The following is a 22,544-nucleotide window of genomic DNA, read 5'->3' as shown; positions in this document are numbered from 1 at the left end:
GAACACAATACGATTATCTTTAAACTACAACAAAAGTCACAGGATTGTCACCGTCTTAGTGGTTCTTCATGGATAGCTCCTCTCTCTCGGTGGCCATCTTCCAGAGATAGTCCCCCCCCCCCTCTCTGCTGGTTCCATACTCTCTCTTATAGAGGAAGGAGAATATGTCATTAGTGCTGTCAGATGTGCTAAATTGCCTCTGGTTACCTTGTCTCCCATGCCTTGTTGGGCTACTATCTGTGAGCCCAGCCTGCCCTCTGGTGGTCCTTCCACATAAGATATTTGCGTCTGACTAACAGATTTCAGGTCATTACAATAGCTCCCACCTTGGGCCAATCATTTTAATTTTGAAAATGCTGCATCATTCACCCAAGTTTTGTCAAAATCGGGCCAGTGCTGTCTGAGATATTGCATGTGACTAACGAACGGACAGAGACAGATCCACATACTGTGGGGGACAATACAACTAGAAATAGTGACACAAGGAATAAATACACAGTGAATAAAGATAATGAGTAAAAATAACATGTCTATATACAGTCGATGTGCAGGGCTACGGGGTAGTTGAGGTAGATATGTACAGTGGCAAGAAAAAGTATGTGAACCGTTGGATTTAATAACTGGTTGACCCTCCTTTGGCAGTAATAAACTCAACGAAATGTTTTCTGTAGTTGCGGATCAGGGAGATTTTTGGCCATTCCTCTTTACAAAACTGTTTCAGTTCAGCAATATTATTGGGATGTCTGGTGTGAACGGCTCTCTTGAGGTCATGCCACTGCCTGGGCCACTCCAGAAGGAATATTTTTTTCTGTTGAAGCCATTCTGTTGTTGACTGACTTCTGTGTTTTGGGTCGTTGTCCTGTTGCATCACCCAACTTCTGTTGAGCTTCAATTGGCGGACAGATAGCTTTACATTCTCCTGCAAAATGTCTTGATAAACTTGGGAATTTGTATTTCTGCCAATGATAGCAAGCTGTCCAGGTCCTGAGGCAGCAAAGCAGCCCCAAACCATGATGCTCCCTTCACCATACTTTATAGTTGGGATGAGGTTTTGATGTTGGTGTGCTGTGACATTCTTTCTCTACACATAGTTGTGTGTTCCATGCAAACAACCCAACTGTAGTTTCATCTGTCCACAGAATATTTTGCCAGTAGCAAAAAATCCAGGTGCACTGTTGCGAACTTCAGATGTGCAGCAATGATTATTTTGGACAGCAGTGGCTTCTTCTGTGGTGTTCTCCCATGAACACCATTCTTGTTTAGTGTTTTTTTATGTATATGTTTTGTTCGGTAAAGTTCATATTTATATCCAAAAATCTTATTTTACATTGGCGTGTTACGTTCAGTAGTTCCAAAACATTGCAGTGATATTGCAGAGAGCCACATGAATTCACAGAAATACTAATTATAAATGTTGATGAAAATTCAAGTGTTATGCATGGAACTTTAGATACACTTCTCCTTAATGCAACCGCTGTGTCCGATTTCAAAAGAACTTTACAGAAAAAGCATAATCTGAGAACGGCGCTCAGAGCCCAAACCAGCCAGAGAAAAATCCGCCATGTTGGGTAGTCAACATTAGTCATACATAGCATTATAAATATCCCCTTACCTTTGATGATCTTCATTAGAATGCACTCCCAGGAATCGCAGTTCCACAATAAATGCTTGTTTTTTTTCGATACTGTACATTTATGTCCAAATAACTTAATTTGTTAAGGCGTTTTGGTAAACAAATCCAAAAACACGATCTGGTCCAGTTGGACGAAAAGTTCAAAAAGTTGTATTACAGGTCGAAGAAACTTGTCAAACAAAGTATAGAATCAATCTTTAGATGTTTTTATCATAAATGTTCAATAATGTTCCAACCGGAGAATTCCATTGTCTGTAGAAAAGCAATGGAACGAAAGATACCTCTCATGTGAAAGTGCGTGACTGAGAACGAGGCTGCAGGCAAACCCTTTAGTCAAACACCTCCCATCCGACCCCCCTTCACACGAGAAGCCTGAAACAACGTTCTAAAGACAGTTGACATCTAGTGGAAGCCTTAGGAAGTGCAAAATAACCCATATCCCACTGTGTATTTGATAGGGGTGAGTTCAAAAACTACAAACCTCAGATTTCCCACTTCCTGTTTGAATTTTGTCTCAGGTTTTTGCCTGAGAAACTTCAGAGTGTGTTCTATCCAATACCAATACTAATATGCATATATTAGCATCTGGGACTGAGTAGGAGGCAGTTCACTCTGGGCACGCTATTCATCCAAAAGTGAAAATGCTGCCCCCTATCCCAAAGACTCCAATTTAGCTGACTCCTGACGCCAATTAGCTTTTGGAAAAGTCATTAGCCTAGGGGTTCACAGTTTTTCTAACCTACACTGTGAATGTTTAAATTATCATTTGTGTGTTATTAGTTTAAACACACTGTGTTTTATCTATTATTGTAACTTTGATCAGATCAAATTTGATGACCAATTTATGCAGAAATCCAGGTAATTCCAAAGGGTTCATATACTTTTTCTTGCCACTGTACATATAGGTAGGGTTAAAGTGGGTAAGTAACACGATAGATTATTGACATTAGCAGCAGTGTGTGTGGCGTCAGTGTATGGGTGGGTAGAGTCCAGTATGTGTGCATAGATTCACTGCAATAAGAGTTTGTGCAGAAAAGGGTCAAAATGTCAAATGCTTGGTAAACAATAGGTGTAGACTGTGACAGTGAAACACTTACTTACAGGCCCTTCCCAACAATGCAGAGAGAAAGAAAATAGAGAAATAATAGAAAAGTAAAACAGGTCAAAATAGATGCACAATGAGTATTGATAACTTGGCTATAAACAAGGGGTACCAGTACGAGTTAGTTGAGGTGTACATATAACTAGGAATAAAGTGACAGATAATAATAATAATAAACAGAAGCAGAGAGAACAGTCTAGAACTTAGGTGTCTGGAGTCTTTGATCATTATTAGGGCCTTTGTCTGACACCGCATGGTATAGAGATCCTGGATGGCCGGGAGCTCTCCCCCAGTGATGTACTGGGCCCTCCGCACTACCCTCTAGCGCCTTGCGGTCGGATGCCAAGCAGTTGCAATACCAAGTGGTGATGCAGCCAGTCAAGATGCTCTCAATGGTGCAGTTGTATAACTGGGGCCCCAGTGTTGAGGGTCACCGTGGCAGATGTGTGTACCCTCACCACCTGGGGACATCCTGTCAGGAAGTCCCGGATCCAGTTGCAGAGGGAGGTGTTCTGTTGCAGGGTCCTTAGCTTAATGCACTATGAGGGCACTCTGGTGTTAAACACTGAGCTGTAACACCATTCTCATGTAGGTGGTGTTCCTTTTGTCCAGGTGGGAAAGGGCACTGTGGAGTGCAATAGAGATTGCGTCATCTGTGGATCTGTTGGGGCGGTATGCGGGTGGAGTAGGTCCAGGGTTTCTGGGATGATGGTTTTGAAGTGAGCCATGACCAGCCTTTCAAAGCATTTCATGGCTACAGATGTGAGTGCTACAGGGCGATAATCATTTTGGTTACCTTGGCGTTCTTTGGCACGGAGACTATGGTGGTCTGCTTGAAAGAAGTTGGTATTACAGACTGAGTCAGAGAGAGGTTGAAAATGTCAGTGAAGACACTTGCCAGCTGGTCAGCGCATGCTCTGAGTACACATCCTGGTAATCAGTCTGATTTACCAGGATGCATGTTAACCTCTCTGGGATATGTTGGACGGTAGCCAGAGAAAATGCAGAGTGCAAAATTCAAATAAATTACTATAAAAATCAAACGTTCATGAAATCACACATGTAAGATACCAAATTAAAGCTACACTTGTTGTGAATCCAGCCAACATGTCAGATTTCAAAAGGCTTTTCGACAAAAGCAAACGATGCTATTATCTGAGGATAGCACCATAGTTAACAAATAGTGACGCATATTTCAACCCTGCAGGCGAGACACAAAACGCAGAAATAAAAATATAATTCATGCCTTACCTTTGACGATCTTCTTTTGTTGGCACTCCAATATGTCCCATAAATATCACAAATGGTCCTTTTGTTTGATTAATTCTGTCGATATATATCCAAAATATCCATTTATTTGGCGCATTTGATCCAGGAAAAACACCGGTTCCAACTTGCGCAACGTGACTACAAAATATCTCAAAAGTTACCTGTAAACTTTGCCAAAACATTTCAAACTACTTTTGTAATACAACTTTAGGTATTTTTTAACGTAAATAATCGATACAAAAGAAGACTGGATGATCTGTGTTCAATGCAGGAAGAAAACAAACTGAAGCTAGCTTTCTGGTCATGCGCCTCTATCTAACAGTACACTTCAAGTTACCCTCGTTCTGGATGGCCGTACTTCTTCATTACACAAAGGAAAAACCTCAACCAATTTCTAAAGACGGTTGACATTCAGTGGAAGCGGTAGGAACTGCAAGAATGTCTATTTTCAATGAAAATCCGTTGAAAAGAGTGACCTCAAAAAACAAATCTGAATGGTTTGTCCACGGGGGTTTCGCCTGCTAAATAAGTTATGTTATACTCACAGACATGAGTTTTAGAAACTTCAGTGTTTTCTATCCAGATCTACTAATAATATGCATATCTTATCTTCTGGGGATGAGTAGCAGGCAGTTGAATTTGGGCATGCTTTTCATCCAAAATTCCAAATGCTGCCCCCTATCCTAGAGAAGTTAACCTGTTTAAAGGTCTTACTCACATTGGCTACGGAGAGTGTGATCACACAGTCGTCTAGAACAGCTGGTGCCGCGAGCACATTTCAGTGTTGCTTGCCTCGAAGAGAGCATAGAAGGCATTTAGCATGTCTAGTAGGCTTGTGTCACTGGGCAACTCGCGGCTGCATTTCCTTTTGTATTCCGCAATAGTTTGCAAGCCCTGCCACAAGCAACAGAGCCGGTGTAGTAGGATTCGATCTTAGTCCTGTATTGAAGCTTTGCCTGTTTGATGGTTCGTCGGAGGGTGTAGCGTGATTTCTTATAAACATCCGGGTTAGTGTCTCGCTCCTTGAAAGCGGTATCTCTAGCCTTTAGCTCAGTGTGGGAGTTGCCTGTAATTCATGGCTTCTGGTTGGGATATGTACGTACAGTACGGTCACTGTGGGGACAACGTCGTTGATGCACTTGTTAATGCCATCAAATGAATGCATATTCCAGACTGTGCTAGTGAAACAATCATGTGTTTTAGCATCATCCTCTTCAGCAGACCACTTCTGTATCGAGCGTGTCACTGGTACTTTTGAGGTTTTGCTTGTAAGCAGGAATAAGGAGGATATGTTCAGATTTGCTAACTGGAGGGTGCGGGAGAGCTGTGTATGTGTCTCTGTGTGTGGAGTAAAGGTGATCTAGGTTTTTTTCACTGCTAGTTGCGCAGGTGACATGCTGGTAGAATGGAGGTAAGACGGATTTAAGTTTTTCTGCATTAAAATCACCGGCCACGAGGAGCGCCGTCTCTGAATGAGCATCTTCTTGTTTGCTTATAGCCCTATACAGCTCGCTGAGTGCAGTCTTAGTGCCAGCATCTGTTTGTGGTGTTAAATAAACAGCTATGAAAAATATGGATGAAAGCTCTCTTGGTAGATAGTATGGTTTACAGCTTATCATGAGGTATTCTAACTCAGACGAGCAGAATTAAAACAAAAAAATGTTTGACGAGCATAACCTTGAAACTTCCTAAATATTAGAGATCGCGCACCAGTTGTTGTTAACAAAGAGACACACCACGTCCTTGAGGTTACCTTTCTGTTCTGACGATTCATATAAAAAACAGCTGTTTTTTGAGAAACATAGGATCTTAGATCTTCAGGTCCTGTTGATAGGATAGTCTCGAACGGAGCTCACCCAGTTTGTTCTCCAGAGGTTGTACATTGACCAATAGAAAAGAGGGTAGAGGCGGATTATTTACTCGCCTCCGTTGTTTAAACGGGGCACCCACACGTCGACCTCTATATCGCTGTCTTTCTGGTCCAGGTTGGTCATTCGTCATTGTTGAATATCTGCATCCTGTCTGCTCTTTCCACTTTCCCCTCACCTAATATGCAACAACTGTTTTACATTCATTGTGCTTTCTGTGAATTCTCTCTTCCTCCCCCTACACACACTCTCTCCCTTTTTCTACACCTCTCTCTTCCCTCTCTATCTCTTCCAAACTGATACGTTTCGTCCTGTCTTCTCTAGTGTAAGCCAGAGACTCGTTTTGTCTGTCCTCATCGCTAAAGCTGTTACACAACTAAGTCCACAGCCAAGAGGAAACCACTGGGGGGAAAAGCTTTCAAAGAACTACTTCAGAGTGTTTGTGCGCGCATGTGTGTGTGTGTGTGTGTGTGTGTGTGTGTGTGTGTGTGTGTGTGTGTACATATGATGTCAGGGGGTAAATGAAAAAGGTGGGAAAATATCCCTTTCTCTCATTTGGAATGACGGAGTAGAATTCTATCTGAGTGATGTAGTTTCACACATTTTGATACTGTAGCAGCCAATAAAAATGCCATTATTTAGTCCGGAAAGTTCAGGAAAGGTTCAAGTGACATCATGCAAAGAGTCTGTGGCACAGCTGTAGTGTGCAGACCAATTTACAGCTGATGGTTATCCTCGCTTGGAATGTCAAACAATGTTCAGGACCGCAACTTGTTTCCCTTCAATAATCATTCATGCTGACATGTTTCAGAACAAGCTTGTTCATCAGAGCACTGTCTGGGGCAGATACCAACCTGTCACTAGTGCATTATAGACTTGACATCAGATGCCTGTGTAGCAGCTCCCCACTGTACTCACACACACACTCGCTTTTGCTCTCTCAGGAGGCCTATGTGTTTATCAGTGCTGAGAGTAAGGAGGATGTGACAGAGGAGAAGATAGGTGCTGAGCTCAATAAAGTCCGCTCCCCGACAGATCATGTCAGAAGAAGCAGTCGGTCCAAGGACAAGGAGACAGTGGTGAGTGGTCCCCTTGCAATACCATCTCTATCCACAAGAGGGGGTGCTAACACCTGGACACATCCTGGAACTGTGCCACACATTCAGATTCTGTTTTAATCTCTTGTCATAAATTGAATTTACTGTATGTTTAATTTAAAATCAATCACGAGTTAAAAACACCCAAGGCTCCTTGTCAATAGTCTAAGTTACAAACTGTGTGTTCAAACAGTGTTGTTCTCCATTAACACTCTTTCCTCTGCATCTGTATCTCTCTGTTGACAGGGCACGAACTACAGAAAGACTAACGCTGCGATGGAGATGAGCCGCGCCAACAGAGACTCCTTCTGGGCACGTGCAGAGGTAGTTTACACAGGCACACAGTCACAGTTACCCTCAGGTAGCCTAGTGGTTAGAGCTTTGGGCCAGTAACTATAAGGTTGCTAGATCGAATACCTGAGCTTACAAGGTAAAAAACTGTCGTTCAGCACAAGGCAGTTAACCCACTGTTCCTAGGCCGTCATTGTAAATAAGAATTGGTTCTTAACTGACTTGCCTAGTTAAACAAAGATAAATGAACATTTAAAAAAGTTACCCTCATAGCTTAGACAGTTTTTCTAATAATCCATCAATGTAACAGACTTAGTATTTACCTTCAATATTCACATCACATCTTTAACGTTCACATTATCAACTGTTATTAAGTCTTCATCTATTGTGTTCCATCCATCTCTCTCTCTCAGCGTGAGGAGGAGCGGAGGAAGGAAGAGGAGAGGAAGCGTGCAGTGGAGGACAGACGACGTTGGGAGAAAGAAAGAGTTTTGAAGGAACAGAAAGAGGCTGACGAGAGGGAGAGGAAGATGAACGAGAAACTACAGATGATCGAAGAGCAGAGGTCAGGACAAGGACACACACACACACACACTGACGCAAGACTCAAACGATCTCTGACTCAATGGTATCCTCTTGTGGCCATGTCAGGTATTGAATGTGTCCTGATAATTGGAAAGGCTACCTAAGACCTATAAGGTCTCTGACATCTCTGTATCTCTCAGGAGAATGCAGGTCCAGCTGGAGGCAGAAGTGAGGAAACAGGAGAAATCTAGATGGGTGAGAGAAATAACCAATTAGTGAGGAAGTTATTGAGCTACTGAAGTGTGTCTGAACTCTTGTGTCTGAATTCTGACCTCTGTTGGGGTGTGGCAGGAGCTGCAGGAGAGAGAGCATGAGGAGGACATGAGATTTCGTTTCAGACGCAGCGAGTCCATTGAGAAAGCAGCAGTGAGTCTCTCATACTGACCTCTCTTCTCCATATAAACTCCCATCATACTCTTCTCTAAACATACCTGTTGTACCTCTCGCATACGATGTATCCCAATGCTCTGAAATGGCTTCCTAGTCTGCTGTCCTTCATCTGCACAGATCTGAAAACACAGGATAGGGCAAAGGAATATGGCCTTTTATAGGAACCTGTCTGCTTCTGTCAAGCCAGCACAGATGAAGGGAAGGAATGAAGAGGAAGGAGTAGAGGAGGCAGCTCTAGACTATTGAGACCTGTAGTTTTCTTTACATCATTCAGTAAAGCATGGTGTGATTCCTCCTCCTACCTGTAGGAGGCAGCGATGCTGGTATCACAGCGCTCCATGAACCCCAGAGAGTTTTTCAGACAGCTGTCATCAGTATCATCCCATAGCCCATCCAGCCCCGGCTCCCCCCGCACAGGTAAGGTGTGTGTGTGTGTGTGTGTGTGTGTGTGTGTGTGTGTGTGTGTGTGTGTGTGTGTGTGTGTGTGTGTGTGTGTGTGTGTGTGTGTGTGTGTGTGTGTGTGTGTGTGTGTGTGTGTGTGTGTGTGTGTGTGTGTGGACAAACCAAGAAGTGGCTCTACGCAATGTGTGATTTATGAAGCCAGTAACAGTCAATCATGCCTGAACCTTAACAACCATTATCTGCCTGGTTGTAATGTATTTCTTCATGTTGGTCTTTCTTCCCTCCCTCTCTCTCCACACAGTCAAACCTCCTTTAAGGCGGTACCAGCGCAGCTTGACTGACACAGCATTCAACTTTGGGAAATCGGACAGCCCCACCCCCACTTCCCCCCGCAGTCCCACATTGGTCTCCCGCTTCCCAACCTCCCCCTTCCACCGCACCATGTCCCCGCCCAGCCCCATCTTCCGCCCAATCACCTCTCCCCAGAGCCCTCGCGCGCCCCTGGTGTCCCCTCCGAAATCGTCCCTCCACTCATCCCCACCTGCCTCAGCCCAGGCTACTCTCCCATCACCCAGCCTCCAGTCTCAGCTCCAAACCCAGCACTCTGCCCTCCCAGCCTCTCCAGGCCTCCTCGCCAACATGTCCCTCACCTCCCCTCTAGAGAACCAGCTCCAGGCCCAGTTCCGGCCCCAGTCCCAGCCTGAGTGCTTCCCCTATCCCCTAGTTTCCCTGAAGCCTGTCTCAGCACCACAGCCTCCTACTTCCCCTGTGCCAGAGAGTCCACTGCAGCCAACAGGTAGTTCCCCATCATACACACAGCCTACTGTAGAATGACCATTGATGTCTTTCATACCATTATAGTGGGTTCTCAGTTTACCAGGGCTGCACTTAAAACAACATTGGTAATTATCTCTCTTCCAGAGCAGTACACAGCTGTACAAGTTGTACTGGTGGAGGAAGAGGAAGATGAAGAGGAAGACCAGGCAGAGCCAGAGCCCAGCATTGAGAATACAGAGCCAAACCCAAATATGGAGGAGGGAGGGGAGGGCTCAGCACAGGATTCAGACCTTACATCATTACAGGAGCCTATGGCAGAGGAAGGAGAGCAGGCAAAGGAAGCTGGACATGAGAAGGTCCAATCCGATTACAGCCAGGTCTCTGCTGAGCCATTCCTGGTCGAGCTTTCAGAAGAGGAGCAGGAGCCAGCAGTAACAGGTATACTTTGTACACTACCGGTCAGAAGTTCCAGAACACAGACTCATTCAAGGGATTTTCTTTATTTGTACTATTTTCTACATTTTAGAATAATAGTAAAGACATCAAAACTATGAAATAACACACATCATCATGTCGTAACCAAAAAACATTTCTTTTTATATTTGAGATTCTTCAAATAGCTACACTTTGCCTTGATGATAGCTTTGCACACTCTTGGCATTCTCTCAACCAGCTTCACCTGGAATGGTTTTTCTTTTTATTTCTTTTCAAATATTTTTTACCCCTTTTTCATGGTATCCATTTGGTAGTTACAGTCTTGTCTCATTGCTGCAACTCCAGTACGGACTCAGGAGAGGCGAAGATCGAGAGCCATGCGTCCTCTGAAACACAACCCAACCAAGCCACACTGCTTCTTGACACAATGCCCACTTAACCCAGAAGCCAGCCGCATCAATGTGTCGGAGGGAACACCGTACACCTAGTGTCAGCAGCACTGCTCCCGGACCGCCACAGGAGTCGCTAGTGTGCGATGGCCAAGGACATCCCTGCCGGCCAAACCCTCCCTTAACCCGGAAGACGCTGGGCCAATTGTGTGCCACCCCATGAGTCTCCCGGTCACGGCCAGCTGCGACAGAGCCTGGACTCAAACCCAGACTCTCTAGTGGCACTGCGTCACTCGGGAGGTCCTTGGAATGCTTTTCCAACAGTCTTGAAGGAGTTCCCACATGCTGAGCACTTGTTGGCTACTTTTCCTTTACTCTGCAGTCCGATTCATCCTAAACCATTTCAATTGGGTTGAGGTCGGGTGATTATGGAGGCCAGGTCATCTGATGCAGCACTCCATCACTCTCCTTCTTGGTCAAATAGCCCAATAGTGTTGGGTCATTGTGCTGTTGAAAAACAAAATGATAGTCCCACTAAGCCCAAACCAGATGGGATGACGTATCGCTGCAGAATGCTGTGGTAGCCATGCTGGTTAAGTGTGCCTTGAATTCTAACAAAATCACAGTCAGTGTCACCAGCAAAGCACCCCCACACCATCACACCTCCTCCTCCATGCTTTACGGTGGGAAATACACATGCAGAGATTAATCCGTTCACCCACACCGCGTCTCACAAAGACACGGTGGTTGGAACCAAAAATCTACAATTTGGACTCATCAGACTAAAGGACAAATTTCAACCGGTCTAATGTCCATTGCTCGTGTTTCTTGGCCCAAGCAAGTCTCTTATTATTATTGGTGTCCTTTAGTAGTCGTTTCATTGGAGCTATTCAACCATGAAGGCCTGATTCACGCAGTCTCCTCTGAACAGTTGATGTGTCTGTTACTTGAACTCTGTGAAACATTTATTTGGGCTGCAATTTCTGAGGCTGGTAACTCTAATAAACGTATCCTCTGCAGTAGAGTTATCTCTGGGTCTTCCATTCCTGTGGCGGTCCTCATGAGAGCCAGCTTCATCATAGCACTTGATGGTTATTGCGACTGCAAAAAGTTATTGAAATGTTCCGTATTGACTGACCTTCATGTCTTAAAGTAATGATGGACTGTCGTTTCTCTTTGCTTATTTGAGCTGTTCTTGCCATAATATGGACTTGGTCTTTTACCAAATAGGGCCATCTTCTGTATACCCCCCTACCTTGTCAAAACACAACTGATTGGCTCAAACACATTAAGAAGGAAAGAAATTCCACAAATTAACTTTTTATAAGGCATTCGAAATGCATTCCAGATGACTACCTCGTGAAGCTGGTTGAGAGAATGCCAAGAGTGTGCAAAGCTGTCATCAAGGCAAAGGGTGGCTATTTAAAGAATCTCAAATATAAAATATATATTTGGTTTGTTTCACACTTCTTTGGTTACTACATGATTCCATATGTGTTATTTCATAGTTTTGATGTCTTCACTATTATTCTACAATGTAGAAAATAGTAAAAAATAAAGAAAAACCCTGAATGAGTAGATGTTCTAAAACTTTTGACCGGTAGTGTATGTTTTTTTTGCATCTCGTATAGGCCTGTCCTATTATAATTTGTATTTTTTTTAAACAGGCTAAATACAACAATTGAAAGAGAATAAGAGTTTTATGTAATGAGAAGGTTGTGGAAAAAGTGTGACACATCACAGACACAATATAACCACTGACATGTTATGTTTCAGATGCAGAGGTTATTCTTCAGCTAATCACACAAAAGGTTGTGGTCCCGTCCACCAATGGGGTGACCGATGAGGAGGAGTTGGTGGAACACAATGGTACAGGTATGTTACCCCACTCATCCAGTGAGAGGGATCTACACTAGCCTACATTACCCAAGTTGCTCTCAAACTGAATGAACCCTTCATGTTGATGAAATAACATAGAATAGACATACCTACATTGCAATTCCCTATCCTTTTCCAGGAATCCTCTTCCTCGTGGGCTTTTAAATCCATGAAGGTGATTGAAAAGTACACACTTGCTTAGCGGAGGGTAGGGAACCAGAATACAACCACTGTCATGGTTCCTCTTTTCCAGAGCGATCCATGAGTCCACCTGAAAGGGACCAAGGTACTCCAGAGTTGGCTGTTTGTTTTGATGAAGAGGAGGAGGACTTTGTTGAAGAGAATGAGGTTGAGGAGATTTCAGAGAATGGACAAGAGGTATGGAAACACACAAAGTCATATGTACCCTGCCACCCTATTCACTACTGGGCTTCAAACCCAGTCCTGGAGACCCACACGGTGTGCAGACCTTTGTTCCAACCCTGTATTAATAAAAAGACATGATGATTAGTTGATAAGTTATAAAAGGTGTGTTAGTGCTGGTCTTTGGGTCTCCAGGACTAGGATAGAAAAACACTGACTAATTTAACATGAATGTCATGTCGATGACAACCAGGTGAGGGCTCTGCAATGGGAAAAATAGTGAATTGTGACATTTTCCTCAGACAGGGGCCATTCATGATTGTTTTTCTCTGTTTCAGACGTGTGTAAGAGCTCTCTATGACTACCAAGCAGGTCAGTTCTCAGTGTAACCATGGACACACATGCACACCTACACATAGACACACACTATGATTCTCTCTGAGTGTTAAACTTGCCTTTCTCTTTCCTCACAGAGGATGAATCAGAGATCTCCTTTGAGCCAGGTGACATCATAAGTGCGGTGGAGACCGTGGACAAGGCCTGGTGGCAGGGCTGCACTAAAGATGGACGCCAGGGACTCTTTCCAGCCAATTACGTGGAGACCATCTAGACACACACACACACACACACACACACACACACACACACACACACACACACACACACACACACACACACACACACACACACACACACACACACACACACACACACACACTCAGGGACTGAACACTCGTTCCCCTACATTGAAAACACCATAGTGTACTTTCTATATACATAGACTTCCTTAGCTTCAATAGACACACAATGAACAAACTTCCCTTGGAATCCATGCCATCATCTGCCCCCATTCCAACTCGCCTGTGTTGTGGTGGAAGACCGTGTCTCCTGTTCTATCCAGTTAGACTCCTAACTGTCAGAAACACACAGTTGAGGTCCACCAAGATGTCTCCTTCGTTCCCTTCACAAGAGGAAGGACTGGGAAAGAGAGGGACCACCAGACGGGATGTCTGCAGGCTCAAAATGAGTCCCTCTACAACTACTATTTTGATGATTGTTACACTAAGCGATACTGTCTGTGTGAATGTGCCTTTTCCTTGGTACATTTAACAGTGTTTTCTATGTTAATTAACTGAAACGTAAGGGACTGTCTTTCTTGTTTCTGTACTGGTGGTACGGTATGTGTATATAATCTGTTTTATCTAAAGCTTTTTTTTATCCAAGCGGAGTGGTATTCCTATAGTACATTTGATGCTAATAGATAGCATTATGTACATTTAAAATGCTACTCGTAATTGTCTTTTTGAAGTGAGAACTTTAAAGTTAAAGGTTTGTTTCTACAAGTGTGCATGGTTTGTACTCCCTGCATTTACTCCACATTTACAAATAGTACCATTTACAAACATATAATACTCTTAAACATTAGCATATACATACAGTATATCACAAAAGTATACAGTATATATCACATTTTTGTAAATATTTGAGTATATCTTTTCATGTGACAACAATGAAGAAATGACACTTTGCTACAATGTAAAGTAGTGAGTGTACAGCTTGTATAACAGTGTAAATTTGCTGTCCCCACAAAATAACTCAACACACAGCCATTAATGTCTAAACTGCTGGCAACAAGTGAGTACACCCCTAAGTGAAAATGTCCACTCACTACTTTACATTGTAGCAAAGTGTCATTTCTTCAGTGTTGTCACATGAAAAGATATACTCAAATATTTACAAAAATGTGAGGGGTGTACTCACTTTTGTGATATACTGTATATATATATTACAGGTCTTGATTGTTTTTGTTATTACATTAAAAGACATACTATTTTGAAGTTATATTTCTTTATGACAATAGCAGAAACATGAAGCAGAAAATAACTTTATCATGCATATTATACTATTAAATAAAACTACTTTTTTTTTACTACAAATGTAAACGTTACTTTTTAATCACTTTCAGGACTCTAGAATTTATTTTAGAACATGAATTCTAATTTCATTGAATCCAACCGAATAATAGTATAGTATGTAGTTTTTCTCACAAAAAGCTTTGTACCATTTTAAAGCGTAAAACACTTGTACATTGTACTTCAGCTTGAGATGGATATTTACTCTCAGCTTCATGAGAATAAATATTTTTAAATTCTGAAAAAAATTATGGCTATGTACATTTTTGCAGAGTTTTCTACCAAGTTATATATATTAGCGTCATGTTTCCGTTTTGCATCACTCGTCTAACACACGTAGTGGACGTTTACTTGATTATTGATCAAGTGACAACTTTAAACTTTGCTCACATGTTAACTGTCTTCTACTCTCTATTCACTTCCTCTCTATTCACTTCCTCTCTATTCACTTCCTCTCTATTCACTTCCTCTCTCTTCACTCCCTCTCTCTTCACTCCCTCTCTCTTCACTCCCTCTCTCTTCACTCCCTCTCTTTACTTCTTCTCTCTACACTTCCTCTCTCTTCACTTCCTCTCTCTTCACTTCCTCTCTCTTCACTCCCTCTCTTCACTTTCATATTTACTCTCCCTCGATTTAAATGACGGGTGGATAAAAAAAACAATTGCTCTTATTCATGTAACATGAAGTCAGGGACAACAACCTCATACTAACAAATGTATTTTTTTTATATATACAGTGCCTTGCGAAAGTATTCAGCCCCCTTGAACTTTGCGACCTTTTGCCACATTTCAGGCTTCAAACATAAAGATATAAAACTTTATTTTTTTTGTGAAGAATCAACAACAAGTGGGACACAATCATGAAGTGGAACGACATTTATTGGATATTTTAAACTTTTTTAACAAATCAAAAACTGAAAAATTGGGCGTGCAAAATTATTCAGCCCCCTTAAGTTAAAATACTTTGTAGCGCCACCTTTTGCTGCGATTACAGCTGTAAGTCGCTTGGGGTATGTCTATCAGTTTTGCACATCGAGAGACTGACATTTTTTCCCATTCCTCCTTGCAAAACAGCTCGAGCTCAGTGAGGTTGGATGGAGAGCATTTGTGAACAGTAGTTTTCAGTTCTTTCCACAGATTTGATTGGACTCAGGTCTGGACTTTGACTTGGCCATTCTAACACCTGGATGTTTATTTTTGAACCATTCCATTGTAGATTTTGCTTTATGTTTTGGATCATTGTCTTGTTGGAAGACAAATCTCCATCCCAGTCTCAGGTCTTTTGCAGACTCCATCAGGTTTTCTTCCAGAATGGTCCTGTATTTGGCTCCATCCATCTTCCCATCAATTGTAACAATCTTCCCTGTCCCTGCTGAAGAAAAGCAGGCCCAAACCATGATGCTGCCACCACCATGTTTGACAGTGGGGATGGTATTTTCAGGGTGATGAGCTGTGTTGCTTTTACGCCAAACATAACGTTTTGCATTGTTGCCAAAAAAGTTCAATTTTGGTTTCATCTGACCAGAGCACCTTCTTCCACATGTTTGGTGTGTCTCCCCAGGTGGCTTGTGGCAAACTTTAAACGACACTTTTTATGGATATCTTTAAGAAATGGCTCTCTTCTTGCCACTCTTCCATAAAGGCCAGATTTGTGCAATATACGACTGATTGTTGTCCTATGGACAGAGTCTCCCACCTCAGCTGTAGATCTCTGCAGTTCATCCAGAGTGATCATGGGCCTCTTGGCTGCATCTCTGATCAGTCTTCTCCTTGTATGAGCTGCAAGTTTAGAGGGACGGCCAGGTCTTGGTAGATTTGCAGTGGTCTGATACTCCTTCCATTTCAATATTATCGCTTGCACAGTGCTCCTTGGGATGTTTAAAGCTTGGGAAATCTCTTTGTATCCAAATCCGGCCTTAAACTTCTTCACAACAGTATCTCGGACCTGCCTGGTGTGTTCCTTGTTCTTCATGATGCTCTCTGCGCTTTTAACGGACCTCTGAGACTATCACAGTGCAGGTGCATTTATACGGACTTTATTACACACAGGTGGATTGTATCATTAATCATTTAGGTCAACATTGGATCATTCAGAGATCCTCACTGAACTTCTGGAGAGAGTTTGCTGCACTGAAAGTAAAGGGGCTGAATAATTTTGCACGCCCAATTTTTCAGTTTTTGATTTGTTAAAAAAGTTTGAAATATCCAATAAATGTCGTTCCACTTCATGATTGTGTCCCACTTGTTGTTGATTCTTCACAAAAAAATAGTTTTATATCTTTGTTTGAAGCCTGAAATGTGGCAAAAGGTCGCAAAGTTCAAGGGGGCCGAATACTTTCGTAAGGCACTGTATGTATGTATCAAATCAATTATTATCTAGATTAGAATATTTCCCTCTAGTACGATTGCCCCAACTTCAGTGCCAATACAAGGCCTTTGTAAAAAAACAATGATTTATCCCTAGTCTGTGTAAACAATTTTAACATGTGACTGTGTATAAAACCAACAAGGATTTGTTGTCACAATTTATGCAGTAAGATGTTTGCCTATAATGATTTGCGAACCCTCTGTGTGACATTGAATCCTTGCACATAAACAGATTTTTAATTGCGCAATAATGTAAGATTGGAACGTGGCCGTTTTTAAACACTTTCACTCCACAGGAAGTGTGAGATTATTCCCCAATAACACACTGTTTAGTGAACTTAATGTCTTTTGAAAATGCATCTTTGGCCAGGCTACCTCTGCAGCACACAAATGCATGAGTGAAGAACATCCTTAACAATATAGTGGGATGACGGACACACTGACAGAAAACCTTTGAAGTTTGAATACTGCCTTATTTCACTTCACATCAACTGTCACCATATGCTTTGGATCAAATGCAAATGTTAGCAGATTACAGCAGTAGTCAGATTTATTGAAAAGATTGTATTGCAATTTGGACTTGGTGAACATGTAGACTGAAACAAACTATTAATTTGTGCCTCAGGTGATGTCAAATTAAATCCTGTTTCATTACAAAAAAAGGTATAAACAACAACAACAATGATACAATGTAAAACATATTAGATATTCAGACAAACTCCTTAATAAGTAGAGCTGAACATTATGAGAAGGTACTATATATTTCATTACTCTACACTGACCCTGTGTACCGAGACAAAATGGTCATATCCAGAGGTAACGATGAAGCGCAAGTGTGTTGCAGTCGTTCCATTTAGCTGTAAAGAGGAAAAAACAAGACAAGTTCAAACCACTCAAAGTCACGTGTATATACAGTATATGCCATTTGCAGACACCATGTAGAACATTATGTAATTAGAATAGGAAGTCAACTCACTGGAATATCATTTGTTTGAAGATGCCCCTCTGTGTGTTCAAATTCTGAAACAAGATGCAATGAAGATTACAATACTCCTTTGAAAGGCAGACTTCATTTGCTTTGAGACACTGTGGATCCGTAGAGTGGCTTTGCTTACCTTTTTCTGAAATAGCTTCAAAGTCAGTAGCATCATCGGAGATGCTCTTCTCAATTTTAAGAGTCTTAACTGAAAGACGATGAGAACAAAATAACTGATACATTTCAAGCAACATGATCAAACTGTACTAACTAAACATACACCAATACTTAGGTCTAGACAGTGTGCCATTTGATACGTTACTTTTGACCTTGTTTCATACCATTATAACAGTGCATTGTCACAAGGGCAATGTTCATAGATTCAGCGAAGCGGATTATGAACTCCTGTGGAAACATTCCAGTGGTCATCCAAAATGTTGCAGTGTTCCTGAGAAGAGAGAAAGTGACTCATCAAGGTTATGCACAGTGGTGGTGAGTTAATGAATGGAGTGGCATGGGGTTGCTGGCTGTGCGTTACTGACTGGTGTAAACATGACATTGTATAGCAATAGGATGTTGACTTTGTGTGGAAATATTGTTGGGTGTCTGTACAAGACTGATAACGTTAGCTCGCTAGCTCTTCTCACGCTACCATAGCTAGATTTTTTATCTTGATTTTAACAACAAAGCACGTAGCTAGCTACTCTGACATACAGGACGTTTAGGTTAGTTTAGCTAGCTATCTAGCGTTAGCTAACAGCATACCAGATAGGCACAGAGGTTCTAAATTATATTTTAGAAAGAGTAAATAAATAAACCCGTCTCACCCGTCAATAATGTTTTCTGGAGGATGATTCTCATCACTGGACGCAGCCAAGACAATCTGAGCACCCAAAGAAACTAAAGCAGGATCTATCATCGTTTTAGCCAACAAATCACGACTTGCAAGCAACTCTAGCTAGCTAGGTAAACAAAAGTGTTCGTTCGTTCCCAAGCCAACGTGCTAACAAATTTTGTCGCAGTTTTTCTACGTCATCATTATTTAGGAACGTCGGCCAGCGACGCACGTTGCTTCAGTCGCTGGGGGCTATCAAAGCTGTGAGAGCAGCCATATTTCTGCCTATTCATGGCACATGGGTGTAAAGATGTGCTTTTTGCTCGTGGAGCTGCACAAGTAAGTTATCAATTATGTAGCTACTCAGTCTGTACATCGCTAGCTAAGTGCGTAGATTGGTTTGCTAGTTGTTTGCTGATTGGCTAGATACCAACTAGCTAACAGTAGCTAGTTAATAGCTAGCTATTGGGTCTAAACCTGGCACCAGAGCAATGTTGGATAACGTTACATCGAGTTAAACTTGTAATTTAACTACGTTTTGCAGTAGCTTGGTAAACCCTTGGTTTAATTCAATTCAAATCTTGGAACAGTAGTGTTTTCAGTAGTGTAATTACTTTTTTGATATGATGGTTCACACATTAGATTGGATGTAGTGAACTACTTTTTCAAATTAACATTAGTTAGCTAAGTAAACACATTTTTAAACGGGAGCTTTAGTGTAGCTTAAGTTCACATTTTAAGTAATTGGCGTCTTGATACATCGTATCCTCACAACACTGCATCAGTTTCAGTGAAGGGTTAGTTATCATTGTTAGTGGTAACAAGGCAGTTTGCCAGCAGATATTCCAGCATCAGTCACTCAAGTCTGATGGCCCAATTCACAAAACGGTTTCAATTAGATATCTGGTTAGCAGGGATCTAGGAAAGTCACTGACATAAGATAAAAAATGATCAGCTGGCCATGTTGTATGACTAGATGCTAGTTAGATAACCAGCTGGCCATGTTGTATGACTAGATGCTAGTTAGATAACCAGCTGGCCATGTTGTATGACTAGATGCTAGTTAGATAACCAGCTGGCCAGGCTAACTATGACCCATTTATTATGTATGAATATAGAGCCATGTGCCAGTGCATCACGACTGGCTAGATGGAATCTTGGGTAGCTGGCTGTAGCTGAATTGCTAGTAGATAAATAGAAATAATGTGTTATGTAAAAGAGTCTCAGATGGTTGATTGCTCTTAAACTCATTTTCTTATTTTCCCAGAGTGACGATTCAGACATTTGGGATGACACTGCACTGATAAAGGCCTACGACAAAGCAGTTGCATCATTTAAGGTGCCATTACAGTGTTATAACGTTGTTTGCCACCTCATTGACACTATTCTGCAAATAAAGCAAGTATTTTTTTCCGTCTTTGTTAGAATGGTTTTGATACTTAGGTTGAGAACCATGCATGTACAGCTACAGTGTGTCGTTCTAGACATGTCTCCTAAAGCAGCAACTCAGAAAAGTGTCCTTGAAAATGTTCTATTGTCCCTCAGTCATGCTCACATTTTGATGTTTTAACTATTGATCCTGACTGTCAGACTGCCCTGAAAGGTGAGGAGGACACAAAAAGCTCAGAGAGAGACAACCCTGGAAAGAAACGAAAAAACAACAGAAACAACCGCAGCAGAAAGAGAAGCAATGCTCCTCTGGATAAAGAGGTAGGTGGTACGTTATAAGAGATACAACAACCCATTAAAAAGGATCTGCTAACTGTTCCTTTAATCGGTCTAGTCTAACAGTTATACAACGTGTTGTGTTGCAGTGGCGAGTCGGAGACTCCTGCTGTGCCTACTGGTCTAAAGATGGCAATTTGTACGCTGCCACGATCTCATCCATAGATGAGCAGAGGGGCACCTGTATAGTTGTGTTCACACACTATGGGAACGAGGAGGAGCAGAACCTCCGAGACCTTCTGATAGAGAGCTCAGAGGTAGATGAGGAAGCCCCTAGTAAGGTACGTTTAGGCTGTTTTTGGGGATGATTGCTGCATTCACCATACTGTTTTACTGAACATGAACTAGATCAGGCTGGTTCCACCAGGCTAGTGGACCACCATTTATGTATTCAGCCTCTTGAACACATCTGACTGGAAACATTTTTGTCAGTGTTTGTGTCTCTTTCTGTAATGCAGGTTAAAGAAGCAGAGTCTTCTACAGAGGAGAGCGACAGGTCCTCCACCCCACACCCTCACAGTCATGCGCCACGCTCTAAACCCAAATTCAAATCCCCCAAAGGACCTCCTATGTCAGGTCCAGGCTTCCCTGGCTTTCCCCCAGGTCCCCCTCCAATGCCTGGCTTCAGAATGGTAAGAAGATTCTAATTGTAGGTTGTCAGTCACTATTTGTCCATGCATTTTTTTTTTTGATATGTGGTTGTCTTACCATGTAAATGTAAGAATACATTACTCCAAGGAATCCCTGTAAGTGAAAATGGAATGAATCCTTTGACAATGGAGTGTGCTGCACATTGAAGTTGTTGTTCTGTCTACAGGGAGACTCTAGGCGACCTGGGGCCTCCAGGCCCGCCCCTCCAGGATGGCCTCCTATGATGCCCTGTGGGCCACCGGTATGATGGGGTGCAGAAATATTTTCTCTGGTGCAGAGCTGTGTTGCCGTGGTAATAGTCCATGGCATGAGTCACATTTATAACAATAATTCAATCCCTGCTTCCACTTTTCCCACAGTTTCTCCACTTGCCTGTATCCCACTCTGATCTTCCTTACTCTCTGAATAAAGAGTCAAACCCCCTCTCGACTGTTTAGTGTTGCTGATAGAGAACACACATGGAGCTTACTGAGCAGTGTTTTGTTGTGACATTTATCTCTGCAACGTTACGATAGATTCCCTCTGAACGCATTTTGTCTCTGTCAGATGATCCCTCCTCCTCCCCCCATGAGTCCAAACGGAGAGGATGATGAGGCTCTGGGCAGTATGCTGCTCGCCTGGTACATGAGTGGTTACCACACTGGATACTACCTGGTACAGTTACACCCCCTTCGTATACTGTAGATAGGTTTATTACTTCAAAGCAATTCCTATTTAATACACATTGTGGCTTCTATGTGTGTACATTAGGTTGCATTCACGTTCCAACAAAATCTGGGACGTGATTGGATCACGTGCCATGATTGCTCGGACATTAATTTTGAATTCAATACCAAGAGTAAACGGGTTCTTCAATGCAAAATGAACTGTTTTAATGGTTTATTTGTCTCTTACAGGGTTTGAAACAAGGCCGCAATGAAGCTGCGTCTGGAAGGAAGACTCGCCACAAGTGAGAAAGGGGACTTCTGTTCTTACCAGGTAAATAAACAGTCATTTGCTGTGCTTAGTCCGGTACTAAACTGATTTACTACCTGCTAGGAATGAATTCCATTGAATTCTTCCTTTACTGACTTATATGAGCCTCAGATGTTTAGATACTACAGAATAAATTCTTCCTCTATAATTGTTGCCATTTTTAACAAACTGTCAACTTACATCTTTAAAACATTTGTTCTCTGCTGTGTGTCCTAGGTGTGTGTCTCCATCCCAGATGAAGAGGACGGGAGTGTTGTCAATTAAATGTAACGTGTGAATGCATTCCTGTTTCAAAACTACGAAACACTTTGGAGGCATGTTTTGTATTCTTTTTAAATAAAACAAATAAAGGCTGTTTTAGCTCACATTTTAATGTTTCCTTTAATCTGTTCGATACATGTGAATATTCAACTAGTTGAGGTCACAAATATATAAGGAAAACTAAGATGGTTATATTTACAAGGGTATTGATAAGGTGCTTGCAAGATGCACCTTAGATATTGTAACAGTTCTTCCCCAGTAGATGGCAGGCTATTCCTGTACACACATTCAAGTACAGTGAAATTAGTTAATGGATGTTATAGTATTTGTTTAAAAGTTTCTACTTTCTACACCATATTCAAT

The 22,544-nt window shown here is 42.1% G+C and overlaps 3 protein-coding genes across 3 annotated transcripts in view; 2 read left to right on the top strand and 1 right to left on the bottom strand.

Moving 5' to 3' along the window:
• Positions 1-14,317, top strand: part of si:dkey-40c11.2 (drebrin-like protein B) — a 54,528-nt gene extending 40,211 nt beyond the window's left edge. Inside the window, exons 5-16 of the mRNA XM_035784878.2 lie at positions 6,817-6,951; positions 7,216-7,293; positions 7,674-7,825; positions 7,986-8,040; positions 8,137-8,211; positions 8,544-8,652; positions 8,939-9,433; positions 9,559-9,852; positions 12,015-12,113; positions 12,370-12,494; positions 12,818-12,851; positions 12,953-14,317. Of these exons, the coding sequence (XP_035640771.1) occupies positions 6,817-6,951; positions 7,216-7,293; positions 7,674-7,825; positions 7,986-8,040; positions 8,137-8,211; positions 8,544-8,652; positions 8,939-9,433; positions 9,559-9,852; positions 12,015-12,113; positions 12,370-12,494; positions 12,818-12,851; positions 12,953-13,089 (1,788 nt within the window). The 3' untranslated portion in view covers positions 13,090-14,317. The remainder of the gene's footprint in view (positions 1-6,816; positions 6,952-7,215; positions 7,294-7,673; positions 7,826-7,985; positions 8,041-8,136; positions 8,212-8,543; positions 8,653-8,938; positions 9,434-9,558; positions 9,853-12,014; positions 12,114-12,369; positions 12,495-12,817; positions 12,852-12,952) is intronic.
• Positions 14,318-17,290: 2,973 nt separating this feature from the next.
• Positions 17,291-18,784, bottom strand: hspb11 (heat shock protein, alpha-crystallin-related, b11). The gene is made up of 5 exons (XM_035784877.2): positions 18,562-18,784; positions 18,076-18,182; positions 17,874-17,942; positions 17,735-17,778; positions 17,291-17,615 (listed from the first exon to the last, which is right to left on the bottom strand). The coding sequence occupies exons 1-5, from the start codon at positions 18,651-18,653 to the stop codon at positions 17,526-17,528; spliced, it is 402 nt and encodes a 133-aa protein (XP_035640770.1). The 5' UTR covers positions 18,654-18,784; the 3' UTR covers positions 17,291-17,525.
• On the top strand, positions 18,753-22,287 carry smn1 (survival of motor neuron 1, telomeric). Its single transcript, XM_035784875.2, has 9 exons — positions 18,753-18,908; positions 19,837-19,908; positions 20,160-20,279; positions 20,384-20,575; positions 20,753-20,926; positions 21,112-21,186; positions 21,492-21,599; positions 21,842-21,923; positions 22,137-22,287. The coding sequence occupies exons 1-8, from the start codon at positions 18,861-18,863 to the stop codon at positions 21,896-21,898; spliced, it is 846 nt and encodes a 281-aa protein (XP_035640768.1). The 5' UTR covers positions 18,753-18,860; the 3' UTR covers positions 21,899-21,923; positions 22,137-22,287.
• Positions 22,288-22,544: the final 257 nt, after the last annotated feature.

This window comes from Oncorhynchus keta, chromosome 14 (assembly GCF_023373465.1).
Source record: "Oncorhynchus keta strain PuntledgeMale-10-30-2019 chromosome 14, Oket_V2, whole genome shotgun sequence".
In the NCBI taxonomy this organism is placed as follows: domain Eukaryota; kingdom Metazoa; phylum Chordata; class Actinopteri; order Salmoniformes; family Salmonidae; genus Oncorhynchus; species Oncorhynchus keta.
The sequence above is the reverse complement of the archived record's forward strand: the minus strand, read 5'-3'. Positions and strand labels throughout refer to the sequence as shown.